Source organism: Gadus chalcogrammus, chromosome 2, assembly GCF_026213295.1.
Source record: "Gadus chalcogrammus isolate NIFS_2021 chromosome 2, NIFS_Gcha_1.0, whole genome shotgun sequence".
In the NCBI taxonomy this organism is placed as follows: Eukaryota; Metazoa; Chordata; class Actinopteri; order Gadiformes; family Gadidae; genus Gadus; species Gadus chalcogrammus.
This window is the reverse complement of record NC_079413.1, coordinates 7180824-7196092: the sequence shown is the minus strand read 5'-3', so window position 1 is coordinate 7196092 and position 15269 is coordinate 7180824. Positions and strand designations below refer to the sequence as shown.

Sequence of the window (15269 nt, the reverse complement as noted above, 5' to 3'; positions counted from 1 at the left end):
AATACTGTTTAGAAATAAATGTGTTTTTATAAAACCACTGGACAAAATTCGAAGTTGAATTTATAGATTGTAACATTAAGTGTTCTAGAGACGATGGTTTAAATTCAGTATTCATGATCATTTGTGTAGTTAACGTCTTTATGTGTAGGCAGTGTAGAGGTTTCCTTATGTTAGTGTCTCAGTCTGCCCACTTGTATAACAGAGCTTCTTAAAACACAAGACACTCAAGGCCATCACCAAAACCATAAATTCCCACAGAGTGAACTTGTGACGTCTAACTCTATAGGCGTCTAATGGTGGTATTATAAACCATGGGTCTATAGATCCGGAAGCTGTCTCAAGAAAGTGTTCCACATCCACCATGAAAATGTTTGAACAATTCGTTGTGATTATCTAGATGAGAATCAGCTCCAGGACAATTTTCACTGCAGCTATTAGCCCATTAGAGTAAATAGTTTTGCCTTTATTTCCACAGACTAAATTGGTACAGAAAGAAAAATCCATTCATTCTGAAGTTGGATTTGTTTTATTCTTTAGAAACACAATTTTCAACAAAGGTGCAAGGTGATAGGTTCAGTACAAAGACACAACTTACATCATACCAGTATAGGTAAAAGCCCAAACCTCCAAACTGTAGACCTTCCATTGACTGTATTTCCCCAAATGACAACCACTTTACTCAGTTATTTGGGTTGTTTTGAACTGTTTCCACAACTCAACAAGAGAAGCCTCACACATCCTGGGTGAATAACTTTGCGCCTTAACCAATAGTTGAAATCGCTCTGCGGTCTTGGAGCAGTGAGTGTTTGCTGTTTTAATAGAGCAGGCAGCTATTGATGATGTCTGCAATGAGAAAACCTCCAGCTCGAGCATGTTGTTCCAGCTGTAACAAGCAGCCTGGGAAAGTCTCTCACAGGGTGGTGTTGTTGCCTTGAGAATGCCATTTTATTGATGCTCTACTTGTTTGTGACGCTGGTGCTACTGCTCAGTGGCGTGCCCAGACTGACTCAATAGGGATGGCCCTTGATAACACAGGGGGGAAAACACAGCCTTTGCAGTGCAGTGCGGAGAATTTTCACATCACAGAATGAGAACTCGACCAACCATTATTTTAGGGGGGGGGGAGGGGGGGGGGGGGGCAGTAGGGTAGGTGCCACCCGGGGCCACCCTGATGCAACGGCATGTTGAATTCTAGAGGAGAGTGACAGACAGGCTTGTACATGACGCTTATGGGATGTTTGGATTCCAAAAAGGTGTGTTAAATTAGGACAGCAACAGAAACAGAAAGGATGCCTCTGAATATCATCAATGGAAAAAAAGGCTCCCCAGCCAATGGCCGATAGATCGGACCATTTGGCAGGTAAAATAATGTAGGGTTACATATTAAAGCCACTTGGCCAGTATTTGTTTAAACTCTGGCAAGCAAAAATACCAAAATTGTAAAACTTTTAAACAAGCTCAAAACCAAGAAACTCTATGGTTGAACTGCATGTTCAACCATGCAGTGGAAAACTCTATATTTTATAATTTATTTCCTCCATGTCCCTGTCTCCTGCCCTCAAACACACAAACATACATACCACACACACACACTGTGAGAAGGGCTTTACAGAGGACTGTGTTAACAGCTGGGACTACAGCGTAAGGTTAAGGGTTTGTGGGTACTGACGTCATGCAAGGGACAATGGTGGCGACTTTTCCCCTTTCTTGTATTCACAGGACATCACGCGACTGACCGTGTGCATCTCCACAGAACATATTGGCCATCGCTGACGTTTGAGGAGTTGGATATTCACAATTTGATCAACTCATCCAAAGTATGGGGCTTCGCTTTCTCGATGAGGTCATCATGAGATGCTTCCCCTAACTCAATGAAGGGGGGCTTTGAATGGAAACTTCTAGTGACTAATAATAAGAATACAAATAAAAGATGAGAACCCTTTTAAAGGAAAGGAGGGATTTCAGTTCGATGAACAACACAATGTAAAATTACTTAATGCTGAATCTAAGGCTCAGAAACTCATTAAGGCTACCATTAATTAGCCTAATTAACTTAACTATCTTAAAACAACATTCCTGCTTGAGCCATTCTGATGTAAGCGTGTGGCATACATACCCTTAACGGCAAAGGTCTTGTGTGGTCACAGAACTGCAGGCTGAAAAAGCTGTGGGTACTGGAGAAAGTCAAAGTAATTACAACAAGATAGCCCACGCTTTATGCATAATTACAAAGAAGCACACGCCGTAGGCTTCAACAGCTGAATAATTGATCCGATTTATAATTGCATTAGTGTATTAATACTCCTTTCAGCAAAAGGGCTGAGAATAGACAAGCTTAGTAGATATACTGTAGGACAAAGAAAGGGGTCGTCATATAGGCTACATGTGCTGCAATATAATACATACTTAAATTCAATGACAAACAAGTTGACTCCATTGTTTTTTTATTTTCAGATATATTCAGATAAGTTATAACTCATATATTCTTTTTCCCTTACCCTCTTTGCGTGTCTTGGAGCGTGAACAGACGCAACTACGCACACAAACACCCGCGCAATCACACACGCATACACACACACACACACACACACACACACACACACACACACACACACACACACACACACACACACACACACACACACACACACACACACAAACATATGTATGCTAAATATTGTTAAATATATAGTTGTCGCTGCTGAGGAAATAGCATGTCAGAAGACCCAAGCAAATGAATAAACAAACAGTAAGCACAACAAATAACAGAAAAATAAACTAAGTGGCTATAGTACAAGCAAGCTCCATAAATCAAAGAGAATAAACGACAATCGCTTTCGTATAATTATCAATTAAACAGAATGAATTTGGCTGCTGTGGCCTTCCAGTAAATAGATAATAATTATTGAGAAAGGCACACAGGGCGCACGTTGCTTGTTAGGAGCGTGGGGGACGGGCTCTGCTTGGTATGCAAGCAGCAGGATGACGCGCATGCGTATTGGATTGTTTTGACTGAAAATGCCGTCGGTTTCGAAAACGGCGGCCAATGCTTCTCCGCAAACCGAGAAGCCTACTCACTATACGTAAGTAAAGCTACAGCAGAAAATTACTCTGTTGGCAATATGTAACGTATATGATCGTTTTACATGCAGCACAATGCATTTACAATTCTTGCTTGGTGAAACTCTTTGTTCTGCGTTGAACATGGTGCTTTCCTTTGGCTTTGTGACTATCTACATTAGCAAATACCACGACAGCAATAATGTTTTCGACGCATAATAAAATAAAATGTAAGCGACTAGTTGATTCTGACTTTTACTATTACCATACGGTGTTGATCTAGCATTGATATAACTGTTCGAGTGCGAAGCGTGAACTTGCCACGCTAAACGATTAGCCATTGACTCGCTATCCAGTTTGCTTGTAAATAGCTTGGCCTTATTTCCTTCCTTGTTGTTACGCACTTTACTTGACGTACGCTCAGCGCGCCTCTGCTAGTGTCACGTACGAATCGCTGCGTACTACTTTTGTAAATGGCCAATACACGCTGGTAAACCTGAAGCAGCATCCACAACAACACAACGTGAAATGTTACTATTTTTGTCCGACTCTTTGTTTTTGTCACAGTCAATGAGTATTTGCAAACGAATGTGTGCAAAGGAATGAGTACTAACAAAGTCTCATCTTTATTTCAGTTATTTGAAGGAATTCAGAACAGAACAGTGCCCGTTGTTCCTCCAGCACAAGTGCACGCAACATAGACCCTTTACCTGTTTTCATTGGCATTTTCTTAATCAGCGGCGAAGACGGCCCATACGAAGAAGAGATGGGACTTTTAACTACAGTCCCGATGTTTATTGCACAAAATATGACGAGACAACAGGCATATGTCCCGATGGAGACGAGTAAGTCCAACTTTCATGTGAAATCTTGTTTCTCCACAACATTCGGAATGTTCCACACAGAAAAATGTTATCAGTAATTATATGGGTATTGTGGAGGGCCATTCGTTTACAACTATTTATAACTTGGTCAGATAAGCCAGCAGGTAATGGAATGGCAAAATCAGCATCATGTAAATCAACAAAATATTCCAATGCACCTGCCTGTTGTGGAAATATTTAAGATTTGTTTGAGGATACCTCAATGTAGATTATAAGCTGTGGGTGGCCCAGCTCAGGAAGCAAATTCTGTGTTTGTTATTTTGTAGTCAAAAAGATGAACCCTTGGTTTTACATTTGATTATACCTTAACAGAGCCATTTGTTCAGTTGCTATGTCATGCAGTGGCCCTGCTATGCAGTTAAATAACCCCTTGGTAGTGCTGCTGAAATTTATTTCACTCCTCACTGAAACAGCCCCACAAAAATAACTTGCTACAATTGCCTACATACTGTAAAAAGCATGAGTGCTGAAGGAAATTTGAGGGGACTCTGATTTAGGTTTGGCCAACATATATTAGAATGTAAACATACTTGCTCGTTTGCTGTCAGCATATATAACTCGTAGATCATTCTTACTTGAATGCATCTTTATGAACGGTACAATGCCACCAATGACCCATACGATTGTACAATACATTTATGAAATGTAGTTTCATTTCCTAAAAAGTTTCTGTTTTGCAACACATTTTCTCCCAAGACTGCCATGCAAATGTTCTCAAAGCAATATATGCAGGCTGTTTCACAATATTTAGTCTTGCTTTAAATTATTAATGAATTATGCATATAAATAATCTATGAAAGTGAACCTATTTTGCGTATGTACATGAAACACAATTAACATTAGTTTCCGCCTTTTGATTCAGTTTCTTTGATTCTTTATCAGTTTATTTAAATCCAACATTTATCTAGAAAATCTGAATCAGAAACGTGTTGTGCTGACACTGTATATGTGCTTGGCCCCTGAACATGTGAGTTTTCTGATGGTAAAGCAACTGTTGCATTACTGGACAGAACACATATTTGTATAAGTCATCAGGTTAACATGATTGATAAACCACCATGTGTTTCTTTAACCCGCAGTTTAACAGACGCATTTGTAAGCAGTGCCTCCTTCAATCTAAGCGTCGCTTTAATCAGAAAGACTTATACAAAGTTTATTTTCAGAGTCCAATGTTTTTTGTCAGAGATAGAACTTTGGAAGTAAATATAGTTTGTAGCTCTTGTTGATTTTGACTCACTTTGTAATCCAAGTATAGGTCATTTAACTTTTCGGGGAGTCACCAAAAATATTATGTAAACAATCTTTCAATTGACTTAAACCGTTGTTATTCCTTAAAGATATACACATGTATGTGTTATTAATGCTATGTTTCCTGAAAAGGTCTTTAGTTGATATTGCCAAAACAGAAACATCATGTTCGTATGATTGGGTAAATGATATCTCAATGAAACAGAAATTACAATAATGTATGTACTGAAATATTAATAGATTGTTCCAATTATTTTTGTTATTCAAATGAGTATTTTACTTTGTACACAAGTGTTCCATATTCACGGTTTATTTTATTATAACAATGAAATATGCATTATACAGTTGAATCATTATCCGAAAAGCATGTTGACTGCACTAGACTACATTACAGTTTTTAGCCATACCGTTAGAGCAGGATCGTTTTTCAATTATATTTCACCACAACTATGCACATCTGGAATTGGAAACGGGCTTTGTTGCTCCACAAAGCTTTAAGTAAATGTTGACTGACTCCTGAATGATCTGCTGCAGTCTTTACTATCCCTCTACTACGAATCACTGCTATTTTTGTATGACCTTATCTGTTGCTATAGCAACTGTTGCTATTCAGAAAATTAAGATTGTGTGAACTCCGGAGGCTTACTTCTCTTTAGCCCGAGGAAGGTTTTGACTCTGTGTGCTCCTGAGTGCTCACATTATACTGGTAAAACCGCACGATCACAAATGTCTTCCAATGATATGCAATTATAATGGTGTTATTTTAAATTATTTCTTTCTTGTTATTCCTCGCTGTCATTATCTAATTTGAAGCAGGAAACTGTAACAACAAGTTCCAGCACATCAGGAAAATGTGCAGCACAGCATCACATTTTCTGTAATGTTGATATCTCAACAGGATTCATACATGATCAAAATTTTATTCCACATTTTATTAATCAAAAGCCGGACACAACTTATTGCCTATATTCTTGATTTAATTTGCATGGTTGTGTTTGTTTTGAAGATAACTCATTAACAAACAAACTCTGTCCTTTCCTGTCCTGGGTTTCTTCAGTTGTCCGTACTTACACCGCACCACTGGTGACACAGAGCGCAAGTACCACCTCCGCTACTACAAGACGGGGACGTGTATACACGAGACGGACGCCCGTGGGCACTGTGTAAAGAATGGTCTGCACTGTGCGTTTGCTCATGGGCCCCACGACCTCCGACCCCCGGTCTATGATATCAGGTGACATGGACACACAACGACATACACAACAGTAACCCGGCACGCATATAATGGCCAGTGTACCGTCTGTAACGAATACGCTCAACGGGTCTCTTTAGTACTATGGCAGTTGGCGGCCAGTTAGTTGGGGGCTTTATTGAAGGATTTGTCAAGGTTTTGGAAAGTGGGAGCCAAGAAGAGTTTACAATATTCTGTTGGGTTAAGTCAATAACCGCCCTTGCGTCAGCATTATTATCACGGACGATTTTGGTCCTATGTTACCTCAATCATTTTAAATTATTTTAAATATTTATCGATCATACCTGGGATAGCATGCTTAAGTTGTTGCGTCTTGTGGTCAGGAGGGTTATAAGCTGATTTGACATCTTAATAAACTGCTCGTGCAGGTTGAAAAATAACTTGAGAGTTCTCATCCGAATCGAGATTATTTCTGTAAAACAAGCTCTGTGCACTTGATCCACTTGTGTCATCCAACGGAACTAACGCAGTCTGCATCCGCTTGTGTCCCACAGAGAGCTTCAAGCACAAGAGGCGCTCCAGAATGGGCAGCTTGGGTCGGGCGAAGGTATCCCAGACCTCCAGCCTGGTGTCCTGGCAAGCCAGGCCATGATAGAGAAGACTCTAACGGAAGACCCCCGATGGCACGGTGAGACACAACGTCCGCTCACTCCCACGCGCTGTTCATTCAAACGTTGTTCCGTCACTCTGCGCGGTGCACTTTGTCGGTGAATGACACGGGCCTTATTCCTTGCAGATACCAATTTTGTATTAGCAAACTACAAAACGGAGCAATGCACCAAGCCCCCCAGGCTGTGCAGGCAGGGCTACGCCTGCCCGCACTATCACAACAGCAGAGACCGGAGAAGGAACCCCCGCAAATACAAGTACAGGTGACCCAAGTCTCGACTCTAAACTCAAATTACAGGGATGTGATCAAATGTTAAAGGCCCCCGTGATTTGTGGTGGTGTTGTTGATGTTGTGTGGTATCCGGACGGTCCCCCCCCCCCCCCCCCCCCCCCCCCCCCCCCCCCCCCCCGCCCAGGTCGACTCCCTGTCCCAATGTGAAGCATGGGGATGAGTGGGGCGAGCCCTCCAAGTGTGACAGTGGAGATGGCTGCCAGTATTGTCACTCCCGCACAGAGCAGCAGTTTCACCCAGAGGTCGGTCAATAGGATTCCTGCTGGACTATAACTAATATAATATCATTTTTTCTTGTAATTGCTTGGATGTGGAATGCAGTGTTTCTCACACAAATCCTACAAATGTATATTTTTCAATAACATTGTTAATGTATACTGTCTGAAAGGACGAGTTCTAATACCTCATTCTAGCCATTAATATTAATATCACTCTATTTGATGTTTTATTGCTTTGTAATTCAATTGAACGAGTTGGGTTTATTTTAAATCATTTAACGAACCTGTCATCATTGTGCTGTGATTACAGCTAAGTTAATAATTGACTATTTAATGCTTTAATGATTGATTGACAGGAGGCTTGGTCATTGTTTTTATATGCTGTGCTGTTGACACTCTTTGTGGATTTGTGGAAATCCTGTTCTTTCTTTTTGTTTATACATCTGAAATTATTCTAGATGTGCATCTTATCGTGGTCATATTTCATGATTTTTCATAGATTGTGTGTGTGTGTGTGTGTGTGTGTGTGTGTGTGTGTGTGTGTGTGTGTGTGTGTGTGTGTGTGTGTGTGTGTGTGTGTGTGTGTGTGTGTGTGTGTGTGTGTGTGTGTGTGTGTGTGTTTGTGTGTGTGTCGATACAGGAATTAATAATGACCGAATAGCCTTTTCTTATTATCATATCAATAATATTTGACTATGACTCTTACTTGTCTGATTATCTTCATTGCCTCATTGTTTTAAGATCTACAAATCCACTAAATGCAACGACATGAGGCAGACTGGCTACTGTCCAAGAGGACCATTCTGTGCTTTTGCTCACGTGGAACGTAAGCAAAACAATTCCTTCCTCCAAAAAAAACATCAATGGCCCCCATCTGACCACTAGGGGTCATGCTGACGAGCCGCGACAGGTTCCTTGCAGTAAACTAGGGTCCCTTCTAAACACCTAACATTGAACCCTGTGGAGTGTAGGCTAAGACTGTGGGCCCTCAAACAATGCACGTGTCTCCTCCTAGGGATCCCCTCCGCAGAGGAGACGATGAGCTCCCTGCTGAGCGCCATACAGTCCGGCTCCCAGTCCCAGCAGTATTCCGAGTGTCCAATCAGTGAGTGGAACAGCGGAGGCAGCTCCTCCACTCCTGCAGGCAGCAGCAACGGCCAGGTAGCTTGTTTGTTGTTGTTATTGTCATCATACATACCTGGCGGTTTCGAGTCATTGATCTGGAGGACCTAGATATTGGTTTTTTTTTGGGTGGTTTGATATTTGGGGCATGGAAAATGTGCCCCTCTCTGTGCTTTTTCATAATGGGACAAAAGTTGCTAAAGAAAAGAGGGATGAATATTGAACATAAATATTTTATAAGCAAAAACTGCAAATTGGTAGCTTGACATGCATTGGAAAAAAACGGTGAAGATGAGAACAGATCTTTTCCTAGCTGCCATCATGAGTTTTGTTTCAGAAATGTTTTCCGGAAATGTATTGCGTAACAGTAAATTCAAGCCAGAAAGTTTGTCTTTTGCCTCTGCTTTTAGAGTCAGCTGTACTTTAATGCTTTCACTCTCATATTTATTTGATAAGGCTGTCAGTTGTGTTCTGCGCTACCCTTTAGTATTCTTAACCTTTTTATATTGATCGGTGGATCTAATATATCTGCCGCGTTCCTCTCAACCACACTTAATTGTGTCCAGGAAAAGGAACCCAGTTCCCAGTTCATTGTAACCATGCACTTATATACTTTTAAGATAACAAACTCTCTCTGAGCGGGTGTCCATCCCCCACTTCAGGTTTCGGGTGTGGGACAGTAAATTCAGGTGCACTGTTCTCTGGTTTCAGGAGGACAGTTGATATCCTAGCCCCGCCTTCTTATATTTAGATTTGAGTTGTTTTTTTGTGTTCCTCTTCCTTGTCAGTTGAACTCGTTTTGTGTTGAGCCTTTTTGTCGTGTCACCAATTAGGAGTTGTGTTTGTGTGTGTCTAGTTACAGTACCTAGTTAGTAGTTGGCTTATATAAACAATGTGCCGACGGTCTTGAATACGAATGCGGGTAATTTATTAATTGCAAACCCCACTCTAAAAGTTTGCAGAAATGAATAAGCCAAGCTATAAAACTTTCAAAAGATAACAAATTTCAAAGAAAATGTCCATGTCGGTAATGGTTTTGTGCACTATTCATATTAATAGTTATTAAAAGGGCTGCCTTTTTTTCTTCGTCTTTTTTCTTCAGATAAAGAATGAGGGACATCGAGATCAAAAGCTGAATGACTCAGACAAGCAGGTTAGTATCCGTCTATTACGTGTAGTGTTTGGCATATTCAAATTATACTGAAATAGCACTATGGATGATGTTGTATATCATTATGTCCCCCTGATGATGAGGATGGCTAAAGATTTGAACCACATCTTTCAGTGACAGCGCCCTTTGAGTTATACTGAAATCATTGCATAAAGTGGATGATAATGTTGTGGATATAAAACACACTTTGCTGAAATAAATCCAACCTCAGACCAAACAGACGGTGGGCGTTGGCGCTCCGAAATGAGCCTCATCCCTACCGCTGTTCTATTTACATCTCAACTAAAGAAGCTATAATTCGCCATCGCCCGCATAACAATGGTGTTCTGAACAGTCCTGTTATTTTCCTGGGCAGCAGAACGCCGTGTTCTCCGCAGGGAACCCCTTAACGTGCAGCGTCACCTCCAGCGTCACATCGAGCCTGGCTTCCAGCATCGGCTCCGACAGCTCCTCGCCCACCACCCTGTCCACCATGAACGTCAAGGCCACCCCCTTCTACCCAGGGAGCAACACGGTCGAGTCCGTCATTGGTGAGTCACGCCTCGACATGCTGCAAAGCAGAAGGCGACGTGGTTAAGGAACACGTGTAGTGGCTTGTTATATAAACGATAAATATAGACGTGTGTGTGTGTGTGTGTGTGTGTGTGTGTGTGTGTGTGTGTGTGTGTGTGTGTGTGTGTGTGTGTGTGTGTGTGTGTGTGTGTGTGTGTGTGTGTGTGTGTGTGTGTGTGTGTGTGTGTGTGTTCTCCCGCCTAACTCAATTGGGTGAGCTGGGCACCAACGAAGTTTGACTCCCACTGCTATCACCCAGGCTAAGATTGCATGCACACACGGTATTATAAGACGCTTTGGGTAAAAGCGTTGTATACATTACGTGTAATGATCCTACTGATCCTACAACCATTTACTTATTAAATGTGATTAATGTGTAATTATAATAATACTTTTTTTTTTTCATTTGCAGGCTCGGCTCTAGATATCAACTTCAGTGACATCAACGTTGCGTCTCTTGAACAAGATCTGGAGGAGCAAGAGGACCAAGTGGGGTTTGCAAGTAGGACTACGCTCAACTTAATAAAAAGATTAGATTTTGAGGTTCACACCATGAAATTAATTGTTGCTAATCCCATTGTGCGTTCCCGCCCCACTCCCCAAAGGTCAAAGGTTGCTCGCCGGATCGGCCCCCGTTAACATCCCGGGCTCCCTGGGCCGCTCCTCCTCCTTTAACTCCTCGTCATCGCTCTCCACCTCGCCCATGAGCTCCCTGTCCCAGTCCCTCTCCCAGTCCCTGCTCGGGGGGGTGGTCTCCCAGACCCCCCATCAGCCCTCGTCCATGTTGGCCAAGCAGGAGCACGGCCTCCTGGGAACCCCCACCTCCTCGTCCCAGAACTCCCTAGGTGGGTACCATGTCAACGCCTGGGTTTCTTCTTATTGAACCAACAATGATAAAGAGATGTGACTGGGTAAACCCCCTTTCACTGAGATGTTATCAGTGCTGTTTGTTCCCCGTAGACCCTTTTCACAGTGGCGTCCTTGGAGGACAAATACAGATATCATTCGACACACTTATTATGGGTCTGCTCTTTTTATGCACCAGCGCCTGGGTAGTAGAATAGTAGAATTTGATCAAATCCCTGTGAGACAGTATATCAGTCTACTACCCAACAAGTTTCCCGTTGCAAAAAGGAGATAACTTTGCAACTTCGTGTTATGTGCGCCACCTGTGTTTGTTGAATACGCCTGTCGAAAAGAGTCTATTTACCTCAATCGACCTGCAGGCAACCTTGAGCCCGATGCCTAGCTAGTCTTCTTACCCCTTAATTACCTGTGTCCTGATTCACTGAGTCCCTCTGGCTGCACCACCCATGGTAAACTGTCTCCCTCCCCCACCGCGCTCCCCGCCAGGTTTGAACGGAGCCGCCAGCAGCATCTGGGACTTTGTGAGCGGCAACTTCTCTCCCAGCCCGTCGCCGGTGTTCAGCAGCCTGACCTCGGGGTGCAGCGGCGGCGGGGGGGACCTGGCCCGCCTCTTCAGAGAGCTGGACGAGGCCAAGAGGAAGCTGAAGCAGTGGGAGGAAGCGTGGCACCAGGTCAAGCAGGTCGGTAGTAGCGCCTCCCTCCCTCATCCGATTGCGTTTGGCAGCGTTGAGGGATCGCCAAAGTTTGGATTTTCCAAACTTTAGCAATGATGCAACGAAACATGCAGCCGGGTCTCATTTTTTAGCATATTTAATCGCAGGAAATGGGTTGGATTTGATTATGTCGCCATTTAATCTCGGATGCTAAATGTAGTTGTAGTGGCATGGCGGCAACAACAACCAAAGGAAATGGTTAGATCGGATTAGGTCTGCGCTGGGTTTGAACCGGGGGAACACAGGACTGAGTCATCCTCGCGCCGCAACGTTCCGCCTCCTCTGTCGTGTGGCAGGCGTGCGAGGCGTGCCAGAAAGACGCGCTGGAGGCGAAGGAGCGTGTGAAGTCGGCGGAGGCGGAGCGCCAGCTAGCGGAGCAGAGGTGGGAGGAGACGGAGCGCAGGCTGAAGGGGACCCAGGGGGACTTTGACGCTCTCTGCCGCGGCCCCGGTACGCCCCTCCTGCGTGGTCACGGGGACCTGGACCAGCTGCCCCTGTCCAAGCTCCACTCCATCCAGAGCCAGCTGCGCAAGGACCTGGAGCTACTAGACGGGGTAAGGGTCATTTCTGTCATTAAAAAAAATATTACACCGGTAATTAAAATCAAATAAATAGTCGGTAGGCTATTTCTTTGTTTTTATCCTTTTTACACAAAGTTGCAACTAATGTTTATTTCTCCCTCCCTTTCCAACAGGTAATATATCAGCTACAGTCAAAGAAATGTATAGTTTGCCAAAAGCATGATCGTTGCATTGTACTGCAACCGTGCCAACATTATGTACTTTGTGAGAACTGTGCGCCTAGTAAAACAGAATGTCCTTACTGTAGAACAAAGATTTTAAAGTGGTGATGTACAATTATACAAGGGTACTATTTATAGAACTAGCTTTTAGTAAAGATATAAAAAAAACGGATTCACATTATGCTTAGAATTTTCTAAAATTGATATTTGTGTTTTGATAGTAACTTGATACACAGATGATTAATGATGTTTGACTGGTCAAATAACTATTACAAATTGGGTAGTTCAAGTTTTTTGGGAAATAGTTCTTTCACATGATGGAAGTCCAATCACCCTTGCATGCAATTATACAAACACACAAAATGTATTCATATATTAGTACTTTGAGGGATAATGGTCGACCAAGTTAATCATTTTCAACAGTATTTATTCATATTGGCAACCAAAGTTGGCAAACCTACTCTAGCCCCAACCCAAGTATCTTGGACACAAAACAATATTGTGTCATAGCTGGGCAATAATTTGATTAGAGATGGTCCACCATCATATACTGCTCTTAGATTGATTTACAGACAATGTTCCTAAAACTGAAAAAAACAACTAACAAAAATAATGTTTTTAAACAAGCCTACCAAAGACATCCTTTTAGCTACTTTCATGATAAAGTTTAGTAGCACACTGTTTTGACTCATCCCCTGGGGTGATGTCTTCAAAGTATTTGAATCATTTTATCTAACTAATGCTGCCATCGTTTTTTCGCATATCACAAATTGAATCTTTTGAACCACATCGACTACAAAATATAACTTTTCTAGACCCACTCAAATTGATTTCTATAGTAATTTATATGATATATTATCAATTGTCTGGATGATATAGCAGAGTAGATGGAGCATGATGTAACAAAGTGTTTATTAACTAAAAGGCCTATTATATAAGTCGTTTGAGGGATTCTTCCTGAAGCCACCGACCTCAGGATGAAGCACACAGTGAAAGTATTGTTGGTATTTTGTTTCAGGAGTGTTGCTCTCTCTGGTTGGCTCTGTTAAGGGGACCAAAACTAAATGTGCATTCAGCACTAAAATTAAAAAAAAAAAAAAAAAAAAAACAGCACCCTTATTCACTACATGCGGTACAATACTCATAAGTTGTTAAGATTTGCTGATGTAGAAATTGTGTCTTTTATATAATCTTAATGAAATATAGAAAATTACAAATGTAGCCTTTTTTCAGTTCCCCTTAGTCAATTACTTTTTCAAGCCCACATATTTAGTAGCAATCATTTGTAGTATGTGTATACTATACCCAGTCAAGCATCATTATTTTGACCAACTTTCCAGAAGTTATTTTTCTTTGTCGGCCTGGGATGTATAGACATTTGCTTTAAGCTGCATTGTAGGTTTATATTTTTCTTAAATAAGCAAATTTCTCGAAGTTTTGTGCAAACTGTGAAACATAATGATATAGGTTTCCTTTTTAAGATCATGGTATGTTTTCTCTCTCTAGCTCTCTCTCACTCTCTCTCTCTCTCTCATTAAAAAAATAATCTGTTAGAGGAGTTCATATTAGTTCCTATTTTAATCGGTAAATGAATACAATTTCAATCAAATAAGTGCACATTTAAAATGCAATTTTTAAGGCATAACCAGCAGCTGTGATCTCAGCAAGGCAGTTATTCAATCGGTCCTTTTTAACTCACGTAGAGGTATAACCCTATGTATAGCCCTAGCTATTTGAATTGCGTGTCATCGAATGCCGGTTATTGTGAATCTCGTAGATCGCCTACTGATTGTGTCTAGGACATATCGGCCTCTCACTCTTTTAAGTGCCTTGCCTTTTAGATTCCAAGCTCACGTCCAAGCAGTCAACGTGGTAGTCGGCTCTCATGCGTGGGTGCGAAACATGTCTCTTTTTTAACGGCAGAAGAGATCGTGTGCCCCTGCGTTACAGAGGAACGATCCTCACTCAACTAAGTATATCTGTCGATTTATAATAGTACAGATTTAGTCAGCGCCCGTGGTCCGACTTCTACCCCTTTGATATGCACCACACACAAACCTGTGTGGAGCTCGATTGGTGCAGCTTCACCATCAGTCTGCTATGAAAACGTTTTTCAAGTAAACATTTGGAAGTATGCAAACACGTAATAGGGACAAGACTATTTTGAACAGTTAAGTGATATCTTTTTTGTCAGTGAATGAAGAATTCTGTGGTTAAAACTTGCTTGTTGCGTTAATAATTACGACCGTGTATTGTGCTTTGGTTACTCTAATTGAAACGACCTTCTACTGTGTAAAAAAAACTAAACGACAACAACTGCATTTTCTTGCTTTAAGTTTGATAGAAGAAAATAACAAACATGCCATCTCCAGGTACACCGTTTGCTGTTTGCAAGGGTGGGAAAATGATTTGTTTACATTCAAAAGGATGGAAATCAATTGGCTCACGGGAGGGCAACCCTCATAAAAGTTTATGGTTATTTTGTTTTTGTGTTGATATTATAGCATATGATCTATTGCATGTTATATTATGCGATTTC

General features: G+C 41.7%; 1 protein-coding gene across 2 annotated transcripts; it reads left to right on the top strand.

Annotated features, from left to right (window-relative positions):
• Positions 1–2968: 2968 nt before the first annotated feature.
• On the top strand, positions 2969–13032 carry unkl (unk like zinc finger). Of its 2 annotated transcripts, none has more exons than XM_056578398.1 (15): positions 2969–3083; positions 3696–3905; positions 6250–6426; positions 6939–7072; positions 7181–7316; positions 7470–7587; positions 8305–8389; positions 8579–8724; positions 9788–9838; positions 10212–10386; positions 10821–10910; positions 11014–11253; positions 11762–11955; positions 12285–12542; positions 12683–13032. In XM_056578398.1, the coding sequence occupies exons 1-15, from the start codon at positions 3019–3021 to the stop codon at positions 12836–12838; spliced, it is 2235 nt and encodes a 744-aa protein (XP_056434373.1). In that variant the 5' UTR covers positions 2969–3018; the 3' UTR covers positions 12839–13032. The 2 variants fall into 2 exon arrangements, with proteins under 2 accessions (XP_056434373.1, XP_056434379.1); XM_056578404.1 differs by having other exon boundaries at positions 2987–3083; positions 10215–10386.
• Positions 13033–15269: the final 2237 nt, after the last annotated feature.

Coding starts and splice junctions, on each gene's coding strand:
- unkl (XM_056578398.1), top strand. CDS start 3,019: ATGCCGTCGGTTTCGAAAACGGCGGCCAATGCTTCTCCGCAAACCGAG. Junction 3,906..6,249: donor ATATGTCCCGATGGAGACGA/GTAAGTCCAACT, acceptor GGGTTTCTTCAG/TTGTCCGTACTTACACCGCA. Junction 8,725..9,787: donor CAGGCAGCAGCAACGGCCAG/GTAGCTTGTTTG, acceptor TTTTTTCTTCAG/ATAAAGAATGAGGGACATCG.